General features: G+C 25.9%; 1 protein-coding gene across 1 annotated transcript in view; it reads right to left on the bottom strand.

Moving 5' to 3' along the window:
- LOC129968163 (endothelin-converting enzyme 2-like) overlaps window positions 1-14,647 on the bottom strand; it is a 49,679-nt gene extending 35,032 nt beyond the window's left edge. The window contains exons 1-3 of the mRNA XM_056081984.1: window positions 13,570-14,647; window positions 6,871-6,933; window positions 6,234-6,350 (exon numbers count right to left, since the gene is read on the bottom strand). Of these exons, the coding sequence (XP_055937959.1) occupies window positions 6,234-6,350; window positions 6,871-6,933; window positions 13,570-14,313 (924 nt within the window). The 5' untranslated portion in view covers window positions 14,314-14,647. The remainder of the gene's footprint in view (window positions 1-6,233; window positions 6,351-6,870; window positions 6,934-13,569) is intronic.
- Window positions 14,648-15,178: the final 531 nt, after the last annotated feature.

The following is a 15,178-nucleotide window of genomic DNA, read 5'->3' as shown; positions in this document are numbered from 1 at the left end:
TAACAGCAGTTACCATAATCTTATGATAAATATATAGTTTTAGTTGATTACCATAACCTCTGTGATAAATAGTATCAATAGTATTATTCATCTAGAAGCAGAGCAAAAATAATGCAATCATTTCAAACATTTAATAATTCTATAAATTAAAATTATTCCTGCTCAGAGTTTCCGTTGAAATTCCATTGTACAGAATTCTCTATTACTTTTCAGATAGCCTGGATATATTTGCTGATTATCTTTAGTAATAGCAATAATCTTTAGTAACTTTGCTTTTATTATTATTATTTGTATGCTACATCTTTCCACTACTACATTCTTGTAATTGCATTAAATTAAATAACTTGAGTTTGTTTTACTTTGCACTTGCTAAAAGGGTGATTAGGCAGGTTTTTAATGTTTCTGACATGTATCTTGTAATACATAATAAAATGATGTCTCATCTTTTAATGAAATGTTAAATCTGCAGTTTATTATTTATAGATTGTTAGAATTAAAATAAACCAGTACTTAGCCATTTATGAACTACTAAATCCAAATTCACTAGCGTAATAAATTAAATTCTTACAAATGTTTTAAGATGAAAGAATTGCAATTATAATGTTAAGACTAATGGCATCTCATATATGATTATCTAATTTTTCAAATTAGAATGCATGCATTATAAATGCAATAACATGGCATCTTTTTATTAAATTTCTAAGAAACTGTAACCAATTTTTTGACTTCACAAATAAATAATACAAAAATACTGACAATTACAAGTAGGTATGATAGCAGATGAGTGGTGGTGACTACAAATAATGTTATCAGATAGAAAATGGAAAGATGTTCTTTGCTGAAGGCATAAAATTAAATTAAATCTTTTGGAAAAACTGCATTTAAAAAAAAGTTTCCCACTTATATTAATGTAGGAGCTATTTGTACATTTAGTAGCGTATTATTATTAAATTTGATATTAGTATTCATGATTTTACTATTTATTTCCAAAACAATTATCTACAAAAATATTTTATATGCAATGTGACACAATATTTTTAAAAGTATTACATAAAAACAGCACATGTTAAACATGTAAAAAACATTATTTTTGTATTAATGTTATTACGAATGTTTGAAAAATTATTATTGCAGTTGGTGAAGTGCAAGGATGACCAATTAAAAAAGAATAAATTTAAACTTGTTATTCTTTCATATTAAGAAGACATTTTCCTTCCCCTCCCCAAAGGTTACGATGTTTTCCCCTTATTGCCCCAAAGCTTTCATTGAGATGTGGACAGTATTTTAATTGAGTACACATGGAGTTATAAAATTTGTCTTCCAAAAAATATCTTCACTGTTTGTTACAAAACCTTAGTCAAATTTCTTACATCATTATTGGCAATTTCACCATCAAATATTCAGTCCTTGGTGCTTCCTGCCTCAGTACTGTTGAAGATTTTTTTCCCCCTGAATCTTAACTGAAACTGACCTTAATATATTAAATATATACATTCCCTCATAATCTTTACTAAATTTGTGTATCACCAACTTATCATTTTTGTGGTCCATTATGATCTTTTTGACAATGATCATTTCCCAATTCTGCATTCAAGAAACAAAGCACAATATTTGTGAAAAAATTTAATTGTATAAAAATCTAAAATTTTCTACAGCATCAATTTATATATTTATAAGATATTTATAAATATATAAATTGATGTTGTAAAAAAAATATTTTTTCCTTGAAGTTTTTTTTTTTTTTTTGAAGACTTTTGCAAATCAACTCTTAGTTCATACACTTCAAATTCAAAAATCCACACTCATTTAACTTTTTCTTGGAGAAATGATGGTTGTAATTTCAACTTCAATTCCAATCATAAAAATAATCTATGATTTATCAGAAATCATTTTTTACATCCCTATTTGACATTATAAACTATGCACTCAAGTGAGAAATCTCACTTCAAAATTGCAATTACATCATTAGAACAGAACCAAGGTAGCCAACATTTCTGCTGTTTGAATTTCCCTGTGTTTACCAAGTTTTTTAAAGAAATTTCCTAGATTTTTTTATAGAGTATCTAATTTCCTATGCAAATTTACTTTATTTTCTTTATTATTGCAAAATACATTCCTAACTGTATCTCAAAAAATTTTCAACTCTTTTAACTAAAATCAATCTAAAATAACTATAATGTTCCCTTAAAAATTATGTAAAGTCCTAATATCTTTCTTTTCTTTTTCCAAATATATTAATCAACACCAGAAGATACATGCCCATTTAGACTTAGATTGATTTTTAACCAATCAGTCATATCTCAGAACTCATTTAACCAATCAATCATATCATTGTCAAATTTACTCACAAAAACTGCAGTACAAAAACATATGCACATTGGCAGAGTGCTTAAGAATGAAACGATTTGTTTCCTTCTAGTGTGTTCTTCCCTATCTATAACTGTTTACCAACACACAAATCAAAATTGAACAATCATTTTACAAAAAAAAAAAAAAAAAAAAAAAATTACAAATACAAAATGAATATCCACATTAAAATAAGGAAAATGCTTCAGTGATATCAAAATTCCACTGAATTTTAACCCACCAACTATAATAAAAAAATTGTCTGAATGCTGGGAGAATGCTTAACCCGTAAAATAAAATGGAAAATTGATCCTTATTGTCAATTTTTTTTTCTTAATTACATTAAAAAAAAATGTTTTAGAGGTGCAAATTTCTAAAAAGACAGCATGAACAATTTTTGTAAATTTTTGTAGCAAACAGTTTCATATACATCAAAACATACAAAAATAAATGGTGCCCATCTTTAAAAAAAAAAAAAAAAAAAAAAATTTGAAGAAATTACAAGAGAAATGTATACCTATAATGTATCAAATAAATCAATTTCTTGTATTTAATATTATTTTTAAATTATATAGCTTTCTATGGAACGTATGGAGAATTTTTACAAGAGCATAACATTTAAAAAAAATGTTAAATGAAAATATTAGCAATAAAGTCCATATCATCCACCCATACAAAAAATTTAATAAATAAATTTCCATAATGTTCAAAAAATAAACAAAAAAAAATGTTTCAAAAATTTTAATTCCAGTTTAAATAGTTTTGAATATTAATACTGAAAATTCATACTTTCACTTTTGCAAACATAGTATGATCAATTCGAAGGAAAAAATAGCTTCATATATATATATATATATATATATATATATATATATATATATAAATTTCCTTTTAAATAAAAGAGACCCATTAAAGCTTAAAATCTTATCAGCAGTTTGGCTTTAATTAGACTGTATTTTCCTCATAGAATGCAAAATAATTTAAACAAATTATGTCAATAACTAAACATTGTGGAAAAAAAAAAAAAGCAAACAAGAATTTTGAGGAGAAATATATATATATATATATATAGATATACAATAAATTAACTTTGGTGATTAATCTTTCTTTCACATTATAGCTTCAAATGTTAATTTAACCTATTTTACTGTACCTAAACTATTGTGGCTAATACTAAACATAGCCTCAATTGCAATTTGATCTATAAACAATAAATTAATGAAATTACGATACCATCAAATCATCATTGTAATACCATAAATAATGCAAAAAATGGGATAAAGAAATTCATTGGTTTTTTTTTAAAATATTAGTACATAGAATATAAATGTAAGGCAAATAATAAACTCGCTAATAGATTTGAAACAGCCAGAACAATTTGAATTACAGCCTAGATGCAAAAGTGTTGTTCAAAACTGAAAAAATTTCCCAAATATAGCACTGACGATGCTACATACTCAAAACTTTGATCCCTCAGAAATGTAAATACAAACTTTCTGCAACCTGGTTCATAGGCAGAATCACAGATGGCCACTGTTTTAGACTATTTTTAAATGTTTAATTTTCTTTAGTTGCCAATGATATTTTATTCTAGTTATGAAAAACACTAGAGAATTATCTTTTTTGATAAAAATGACGGATTTATAAAAAAAATTGCAGTTTTATGCTAAATTCCCTGTTTCTTCCTAATCTTCTGGAATTCCCTGACAATTCCCGGTTTCCCAATTTAAGAAATTCTTAAAGCTATCAAAAACAAATTATTTTTCTATTGGTAGGAGAAAGAAGAACTCTAAACTACTTTAACAGAAATATTTTCACATGAGTCAATCTTTTTGAAATAGTCTAAAAGGAGCATGCTTGTTGAATATTTCAAAAAGATACTCCTTTTTTTTTTTTTTTTTTAACAAATGACATATTTGAAGTCATTCATTCTTAAAATGAATACCGAAAGTAAACTGATGATATTCTGCAAACTGGTAGCAGCTCAAGTTTCTTTTATCCATAGAAGCCTTTAGTTATGTTTTAATAAAATAATCTAATAATATCGAAAAATTGAAGTAATTCTTTTCTCTAATATTAGATAATTTCTTGAGGTAATTTTAAAATAAATGGTGCTGAAATTTTGTAGGAACAAAATGAGTAAAACTGCATTTCACAAGAAAAGTTTAAAAATTTCAGATGTATATGAGTTAAAGTAAAAAAATAAATTCCTCGTTTTAACTCAATAACAATTGATACATCTATTCCAAAATATTTTCCAAACCTTTTTATATGCCAAGATAAATAGCAACTTATTCATTGGACTCAGAAACACTTCCAAGAAAAATTTCCAAAATTGGTTTGAGAAAATAAGAACATAAGTATAAATTTTAAGTATGATCAAATAATGTGTATCAGATGATTAGAATATTAAGGAATTTTGAAAATAAAATAAACTAATTTAAATCAACCTTCTTCTCATTCAACATTGAAAAAGAAATGTTAATTTGGTAACATGGTACTACTGAGAAGCTTGAATTTTTTCCAAATAGGAATTTAAACATACAGTTTAATTTAATATTAGATTTAACATGATTAAGACCTAACAGTTAGTAAATAGCTGGAAAAATGCCATGAATTTGGTGATGATAATAGTATTGATCTCAAGCATAGAAAGTAATTTCTTAAAACAAATTCCAAATAAAATTATCCATATTACTATTAAAGGAATATTGCCAACTTCATGATTTAACAATTGCAATATGGTCAAGAGAAATGGATAATACCTTAAAATGGGATTTTAAAGATGGGGGGAGGGACAGGAAAGTGTTTTCCAGCTCTTTTCTTTCTGTGAAAGTTTCAGATTGCATTGCTGTTACTTATTTTGGTCTTTTCCCATGAACAGTAAGCCTGTATGTTACGAAAATCTCTAAATAATTGAACAAAACAGTAAGGATTATTAAAAACTCAGTAAATTAATAGGTGAATAAAACCCAATTTAAGCTTGCGAAGACATACTAACACAAACCACAAGTTTTGAAGCAAAAAAGTATCTTTTGTCAAATTCATCACAATCACACTGTAGGCAAAAGAATTATGAATTTACTGATAAAACTTAATTGTCAGTAAATTCATGATTCTTAATTAGGGTTGGATTAAGTATAATCAAACCCTAATCACTTATTGATACAACACATATACAATCTCATATACAAAAGTAAATCTATAAATACAATAGACAGATCCGTATAATGGAAAATATTCAAAAGAATGGCAGATAATTTTTGTGCTTTATAAAATTTCAGAAGGAAAAAAATCGAATCTATCACACTCTATACTGCTAATTACTATTAATTCCTCATCATTCATATTAAATTCTAAATTTATCTGATTAAAGAAATACTAAAAATTAAAGTAAACCTTTTTGTAATGCCATAAGTAAATCTGAAGACTGAATGCAACGAAGCATTCTTATGTTTCATATGTCAACAGATTTTAAAGTTCAATATACTTGCAGAAAAACATGTATATGCAAAGCTACTAAATACTTTTTAACTATTTAATATTCAATATATGGCAACTCATCTTTTTGTTCAATTGATATTATGCAAAAAATTTCAACACTAATGTGTTATTGGATTGAAACTATATTGTCCACTTTTTTTTTATAGATTGTAAGAGATAATGAATTTTAATTTAATGATTCACTCACAGTTTGACTTATGGTTTCTATAATATGCAATTAGTATTAAAACTTCTAATATGCTAATGTCACATAGTGATTTCAATTTTTATATAACCAAGAAAAATGTCACTGTTTTAGAAATTAAGTTATAACTTTAATATTTAATAAACAATGCTTTAGATGCAATGATTTTTACACACTAATAATAAAAATAACTACTTACCTCAGCTATTCTTCTTTCATAATTGAAGACTTCTTCAGCAAACCTTCTAGCATCAAACAAATTCACATCCATTGTTTGTATAGTATTCATAATAAATTCCTTATATGCCACAACATACTGAATAAAGGAAAGGTTAATATTATTATAAAACCTCAATTTATAAAATATGTCTTAAGTTTATAGATTCATCAAAAAATAATATAAAAATAATGTTTCTAAATCTATTGAGATATAATTTTACAGCTTTCATTCTACAAAATAATAATAATAATTTAATTTATCAAAATATATTAAAATTTAATTTGCAAATATAAAAATAAGAAATGAGAGTTCACTAAAAAGGTTCAATTATAAACTATTCCATAAGAGATATCAAGGTTCCATTTTTTCACTAAATCTGAAACTACAACAAATTTAAAAGATTTTAACATTGATCTTTCTTATATTCAATTTAAATTCTATTTTTATATATTAATCACATGCCATTGACAAAATGTTAGCTTAACCCCATGTCGGTGAACACAAAATAACTTGACATTTTTTTTGCATTTTTGGGGTGATCAATCATTGGCATGTGATTATATAGAAGTGTCGCATATTCTATCAAAATAGGATAAATAATGTTAAATTCAAATACCTTGTCATCATGAGGTTTTGAATAATAATGAGGTGAAGGTAAGCCAAGACCACTGGGAACAAGCTGAAAGAAATGTTTAAAATGTAAATATTCAAATAATAAAATTTAATAGCTTGAATCGCACATGTCCTTTTTCTATAATATTTATTTAGATTGACTATTTATATATATATATGTAAAGATAAAATTTTGCAATTGATCTTGCACTTCAAGATATACGTAAGTTTTGAAATTATGAATACTAAAATATTTTTAAAAACACATTATCTTAATACTTTCAAAAATTTTAATTTACCGGTTCCAATTAAATTTAGTTTCTATATATGTGAAACCATTTTTAAATTGTAAAATTTTTAAACTGATCTGAAAATTCCATAATAAATATAATAAGGAATTATAAATTTAAAACTAAAAAGTAGGAAATAATCTAGTATATTAATATTTTAGAACACTAACAAACTTTGTAATAAGCTGTTTTCTGAAGTTACTAATTACATACAAGCCTTAATATTTAATTGCCATTAGAAATTGTTACTTTTTTCCCAATACTAGACAAATAATAATAATAGCATTTTAAATTTCCAAGAGATGCAAGAAATATGAAATATCAAGAAAATATCGACTAAAGGAACAGAATAAACAAAATAATACCTGTTATTCTACCAATTATAAAGCATGAACAGACATTTTTCATAAACCTGACTACCTTCCATTTTGTTATATCAAGTCTCCAGCAAAGATTTTATTCTAGACAATTTTTCACCATTCTGCTACTTTTATTTTGTCAAAAAATATTCATTAATTATAAAAGTAGAAATATAGAGACTAATTTTTAAAAAAAGGTTAAAATGCAAATAAAAAAACCTTTAAAGTAAAAAGTTAGCATAAATAAAAATGGAAATTGCAAGATGGATATCAATATAATTTTTCCAAGAAATTGAACTTGCTCATCCAGACCTTGTAGCTATCTGCTCATTTAGCCATCAGTTGGCAGCTTTCTGAATTTTGCTACCAGGAGAGAAACTAATACTTACAAACTATTTATACTTTATCGTTCAATACTTACATAAAAAAAATTTTAATTGGAAAATAAATGAGTTTGATAAAGAGGATGAAAACATACTTCTCCAAGTTTTGTATAAAATCATAGGTTTGTCAGGAAATATGTGAACTGCATTCTCATACAGATGGATGACAACACTATTCAATTTATCTGGTTAATGTATGTTTAACATAAACTTAAATTATCTGATGTTGAAATTTTTATGGAGAAATATTTTAACTCATAAGAAGCATATTAAGTTTTGTACATCAATGTGTCTCATATACTCTTAATACATGCATTTTTTATGCAAATAAATAATATTTCAAATACAAATGTGATTTTGTGAATATCAGATATCACCTTTTTTTACATTATCCTTGTAACATCTGCAAGATCTCTCAGCCTCTGGCGTCCACAATAGAAATTAGTCATAGTCATGATCTAAAATGATCCCGAAACTACAGAAGCATAGAGTAAATCGAACACCAATCTACTATTAAAAAAAAATGCACCATCTCTTTCTTCTCTTACCTGCTGCTCTAATCTCTTTCTTTTAAATCCTCATGAATGTACATGAAACAACAATTGTGTTTCAAAAAATTCTCATAATTACTTTGAAAAAGAGAGAGAGAGAAAGAGAGAGAAATAGTAGAATCAGAAAGTCATTTATTACAGAAAATGTAAAGAATGCAGGATTAAACTTTCTTTAAATAAAAATTTTAATGATTCTAGCCTATGATTATCTTAAGATCTTCATGGGCAGTTTTAAAATGTAGATAGAATTAGCAAAGTCATATTTTTATGACTTTTATCATATTTTAAGTGACTTTTCTTTCAAAAAATTTATAGAGCAATATCCTAGTGGGCATGAAAATAAAGAAACACATTTTTGTAATTTTTTTATGATGGATCTAGTTCTCATCCATATTTAGGGTGAAATCACATATATGCAAATGATTGTTATAATCATACTTTCCATGAATGTGTTAAGAATATTATGCAAAAAATGTTTATCATTATGAAATATCAAATGTAAAAAGCCAAATTGGTGATTGGTCATTTTACCACTTTGAAGCAGTTATGAGGAATGTAATAAATAAATAAAAGTGGATGTTAGAGGTCCAGGAAATTTACCAGGAACAGATGAACAAGCTGAGAGTCAAAACTAATAAAAATTATACTTTAAAAGGACCTAAATAAAGTAATTTATTCAAATATTTAGATATGTATTGATAAATGTCACACATAGGCTTTGAAATCATTTTTTTTCATGTTCTCTAAAAGCTACCAGAACATTCCATAAAAACATTTAGCATAGCATACATTTTTTTATGTTTCAAGTTTGATATTTTCTATAGCATCTGAATTCTGAAACTTGTGCAAAGTATTTTATTTATATATTAATTAATTAATTTTATAATTTAAAAGTGATGAATTTGATAAAAATACAAGTATTTATTTCAATTAAAGATAGTTATTTATATCAGAAAACATAAATATTACAAAATCTAGCATTAAGATTTTTTTTTTGGGGGGGGGGGGGCTTTATTATTTTTTTTTAGTCTTTATATGAAAATTTATGACATTTTAAAGAATAATAAACATTTTGATCTATTACAATATTACATAATCTTCTGTCACAGTAATATGTATCAAATTGGGTCAATCATTAAATTGTATTTTTATTAAAATATTTTAATGATTTTAAAAACACTGTATGCCAAACACTAACATTATGATAAGTTGCCTGTTTTCAAATTCTGTAACAGACTTTTAAAATTTTCCTATCTTATACATGGATTGCATCATGCAATAATAAATGGATCATCTTTCAATCATAATAATTTCCAATTTTGTCAGTCACTGTTCTGAAGTCTCAGACTATTGCAAGAGGGGAACAAAAAAAAAAAAAAAAAGATTTCAGTAAATTATTAAGCTCTTATCATTCATTAAAATATTTTGAAATGTAAAATTCTTCATTTGGATGTACATTTCATAACAATAGCACTAATGAGAAATGAGGTTATAATATCATTCTTTTAGTACTTTGTCTTCAACAAGAGAGTTAAATATTCAAAACTACTTCCGCAAGATTTTCTCAATGTAATTTTAATTGTAACAGAAGATCAACTGTTGCCTAACTTAATTCTGATTTTTTTTAAAAATTGGAAATATGACCAACTACAAAAAAAATTTGTTCAATAATTGTCAAATCTTAGTGATGCACAGAGAAATGAAACAGCAAATATTCAAACTGAATGATAAATGAGACCTCAAATAATAATAAAATATATATATCTCTTCTGAAGAATGGTATTTAAAAGAATAAATATACATGAAATGAATTGTGTAAAATAAGCCAAAAGGCAGAATTTGAAAAAGAAATGCAGAATTTTGCATGTCATTATATTACACATTATTTTATTAAATGTTAAATTTGTCCAATTATCTTTCCTACATAATTTTGTAAGTTACTTCTGTAATTCACAACCATAGGAAAATGCTGGTGAAAGTACAAATTATTATAAAAGTAATTACTTTACAAAATTCATTTCATCCATTTACCTCATACAACAGAATAAATTTGTTATTTTTTACAAAATCCATAAACATTTTAATCAAATCCAATTTCTAATACACATTCAATTAATTTTTTTATATTCAGTGATATTAAAAAAATTTTAGGGAGCAAACGTCTTTCATATCACTTATAATTATTATCTCATAGAAATAATGGCTTATAAAAATTTAAGCCATTAATTAACTTTCAATTTATGAACTTACAGTGAAGTAATTATAATTATCTAATGAATAATCAAAAGCTGATGTTACAAAATTTTCAATCGAAATAAATTTTTAAAATGTAGGAAAAGAATGAATCAATTGTGTAGATATTAACCTTTTATTCTATATATAATGGAAAGATATATAAACAAATTTCTCCAACAATTGAATAATTAAATTCAGTCTATGATGGTAAGTAAATTAAAACAGTTACTGCAATAAATATATTTTTCATAATTTTTTAAGCAGTAAATATTTTTAACTAATTTAATTTTAATTCTGTGACCATTTTTTTTCCCTTCAAAACTTTATTATTAAGTGCTGCCATTAGTACAGAATCAAAATTTAGGTTAATAATAAGCTCTAAATAAAATTCAGAAAATATAAAAAAGTTTATTTTTAATCCAGAATATATAAATATGAAAAACTTTAAAATTCAAGTATATCCAGGAGTGAAAAGTCAATTACAAGATTCCCTCTTCAAAAACATAAGGTGCTTAAAATCTTTTTCAGACATTATAGAATAAATAATATTTCATTTATATCCAGGTTTTAAAAAAATAGATGGTGTATTTAAGATTTATTTAGAATTCCAGAATTTAATGATGGTTCACCATTGATTATAAATTAATATAAAATCAATGTTTTGTGACACAGTAATAATCAGTATTATTAAACTGTTTTATATAATAGTAACAGCTGTACATTTATAGTTTACATATACTCAATTCAAGAACTATACTATTTTTTGATATAAATAAAAATTTATATTTATATACAATAATACCAAAATTTATATAGGTACTGAGAAATATTTCATCAAGAAACATTAAAAAAAAGACCCTATTCCTTCTTTTTTCAAGAAGGTCAATTATTTATACAATTATAAATAATCACTCAACAAACTAAACACAATTATTATATTCAGCAATGACTTTCACCCATGAATGTTTCTTTAATATGCATATAAAAGTTTAAAGAAAATAAAATAATTTAAATATATTTAACAAATTCAATAATATAGTAAGAAATAAAGAAATCATAAAATAATATTAAATTTGATGTAGAAAAAGAAATCTGCAAAAAATATTTTTCATTTTGATTGATAATTGGTCTTATAGTCAAAATAAATATATAATACCTATTTATACATTGAATTTTTTAATGAAATAAGGAGTTTTCCTTGGAAGAATGTTTCATTCTAACAAAAAGAAAAAAAAAAAAAAAAAAAATGCAAGCTTCAAGCTTATATTAAATTTACCAAACTATTAAATGTGTTAAGATTCAAGAAATTAAAACAAAAAAATATTTAAAACAATCACAAGAATATCAAACCTCATTTTAAATATAACACTTTTTATAAATAAAATATAAAAAGTTTAAGAGTTTTTCAAATGTTTAGATGCTAATTTGTGTTCTGAAAATTTCCTTTGTGAAATATATAATTAAATATATGTTAGACAATATTCTTGATTATCTCTAACTTCGAAAATTTATGGTATTATACTATATAAGTTCAGGATTTGACGAAGACTTTTCTCATAAAGGGATTAATTACTAGAATTAGTACATTCACAGAAAGGATAAGTACATTCACATAAGGATTTAAAAACAGAAAAATGTACAATATTTTCAAATATATTCAATATATCATGAAATTCTTTATTTTTTAATGATCCTTATAGAAAATGAATATAATGAATTTCAGTTGAAGTATTAGTTTTCAGAAAAAATTTTGTCTGTCTGTTTTTCCTTTAAGGATAATATAGTTTCTCGATTAGTATATTAAACTGCTGAGAATAAAATACCTATCTAAATTATTTTTTTAATTATCTAAAAAGTTATTTAAAATTATAAGAATTTTTTTTCCCAATTATGCTTTTTCAGAATAAATTTTATTTAAAAAGATAAGTTATCATCTGTGGTAATATATACAATAAATATTTAAAAAAAATATAAATTAAAAATTTTCGGCAATTCCAAACATCAAATTTCCTAAGAAATAAAAATGTCTAATAATAAAAGTGTAAAATTGTTTTGTTAAAATCCAATTACTTGTAGTTATGAGGAAAATTTAAAAATTCATTTTAATAATAAATTAGGAAGGTATACTGAAGTATTTACAAAAATACCCAGATAACTTAATAATGTTTAACTAAAAAATAATTATAATACATGTTTGAATTGATGAATTTAAAAGTAGTATATTATAATCAATATATTTCAATGTATGTATAATATGCTAAGGTTTCTGAAGAACTTAATTTTTTGGAGGGAATATGATTAACTTAACACTAAACAGTGTGATATTTTATAACTATTTTTTAAATACAAAATCCATTTGAAAATTTTATACATAACATAAGAGATTAATTAAAGAAAAAAAAAAAACTGGGATTTTGCAATGCATTTTTTATTTTCAACTTGAGAAGTAAGCATATTTTACAGCCTTTTTACACATGCATAAAACAATATTTTCAAATATTATGTAGATATGTTTCCCTTACAATTTTTTACATGGCAGATTAATACATTATGAAATATCTAAACTACAGAAGGGAACAATTTAAGTACAGCAGGACTTTTTTCTACTGAATATGAAATATTATATTAAAGAGTACATTTAATTTTACGACATTTGTAAATGATTTCAATATGAAGATTCAATTCACAGGTAACAATGTATTATTGCAGAAACTGGTGCCTCAGTTATGATCCTATAATCTATTATAAATATTGTATCATCCTTTTCAAATTATTACAATGAAAAGAAATACATATTTGGTAAAAACGTGATATTAATATATGCATGCGCAGCTTCCGCATTACATGACGTTAATTAAAATTCCACTTATGAAAAGGTCTCTTACCTTGATTATATTCCTCATTGGGTTCCTGTCGTCTGCTTCTACCAGTACTTTAAAAAAAGGCTCCACGCCATAGCTCACTTGCAACATTTTCAAGACATCATTTCTTCTCCATAAATGTGAGGGGGAATCATTGATAATTGCCCATCCTCCGATTTCGTGAATGGCTTGCTTAATTTTTGTCGGTACCCAGTGCTCAATCTCTTTCAAATCCCGGCACGAGTCGTAGAAACTTCTGACTTTCCTTTCCGGGGCTGCACTATCCGAATCATGTGGAACAAGATCAATTAAATGTCGAATTTTCGAATGGGTGTTCATTTTCAATTGATCAATTACAGAGAAGGATCCCCTGTTTTTAGGAAGGGAATTCCTAGCTTTCCATCCATTGCAACTATAAGCCCAGAAATCATCGCAAGGGTCCAATGAAGTGTCTGAGCGTTCCACCACCGCCGCCGCAGTGCCCAGACACTCGGCAGTCCGGCATTCGAAACTGACCGGACAAGAATAAGTGCCCAGCTGGACAGCTAAAACTATCACAATAATAAAAAGAATGAAAAGGAGGATGCATAGTAGCACAATGATAAGATGATAACGGTTCGAAGCGAATTTCTTAGCTCGGCCCCTCCATTCGTCCACCCTCGAATTTTTTGGGGTCAAGTCCTTCTCGTGGTCATTATTCTCCATCCACTTGTCGTTCTCTTTGGGTTCTGTTTTTTCGTCCTCACCGTTTCCCTTACTATTTTGCATAATCTTCTAGTGAGACACACGACTCCTGATGAATGAGGCAGACCTGTCCTTCAAATGACAGACAATTATCTAATCCGTGAAGTAGGAAAAACAAATTGAACAAAATTCGAGTGTTCAACGAGTGTTGGGCAGATAAATTACACCATGGATCGCAAATTCCATTTCGGTAGAACACTAATGAATGACTCGGGAGTTGTAAGGATGCAAATTCACAACATGAACTCGGCGAGGGGGAAAAAAATTTCGTAATCGATAAAACACTAACTAAATGCAACAGGTTTCTCTCCTAAGGAAACTCAAGTCGTGGACGGAGTGAGAGAAAGTAGTCCAAACAGCCGCGTAGACTGAGGTTACCATAAAAAAAGCCGCGCCACTTTTCACTACTTATCGCTCTTTTAGGCAGGGTCGACATACCTGTTTAATCTCGGTATTTGTAATTCGCTGTCTAGGCATTATATAGTATACCTAGGCATTTAGTGCCTACTTTACTATAGATTAGTAAACACTTTTTTGCTAAAATAAAAATATTTGACACCTTTAAATTAAAGTCAGTTAACAGGTGGGTTTGCAAGCCTTATTAATCTATAGATTAGTAAGACATTTTCTTATTGCACTAAAAACCTTTGATACCAAGAAGTGGAATTTGACAATATAAGTCCACTGGTGTCCTCCTTGGTAACTTCTATTGATAACAAGAAAGCAACATGAGCTTAATTTGTTTGAGCTTATATTTTTATGCTTATTTTCTAATAATATCATTATATAATTTGAAGACAATTCCTATATGTTATTTAATGCATCTATAACTTTTATTTCTCCGTATTTGTACTGTGACTATACTTTTTATCGACACAATCTATGTTCG

Source organism: Argiope bruennichi, chromosome 5 (assembly GCF_947563725.1).
Source record: "Argiope bruennichi chromosome 5, qqArgBrue1.1, whole genome shotgun sequence".
NCBI lineage: Eukaryota > Metazoa > Arthropoda > Arachnida > Araneae > Araneidae > Argiope > Argiope bruennichi.
The sequence above is the reverse complement of the archived record's forward strand: the minus strand, read 5'-3'. Positions and strand labels throughout refer to the sequence as shown.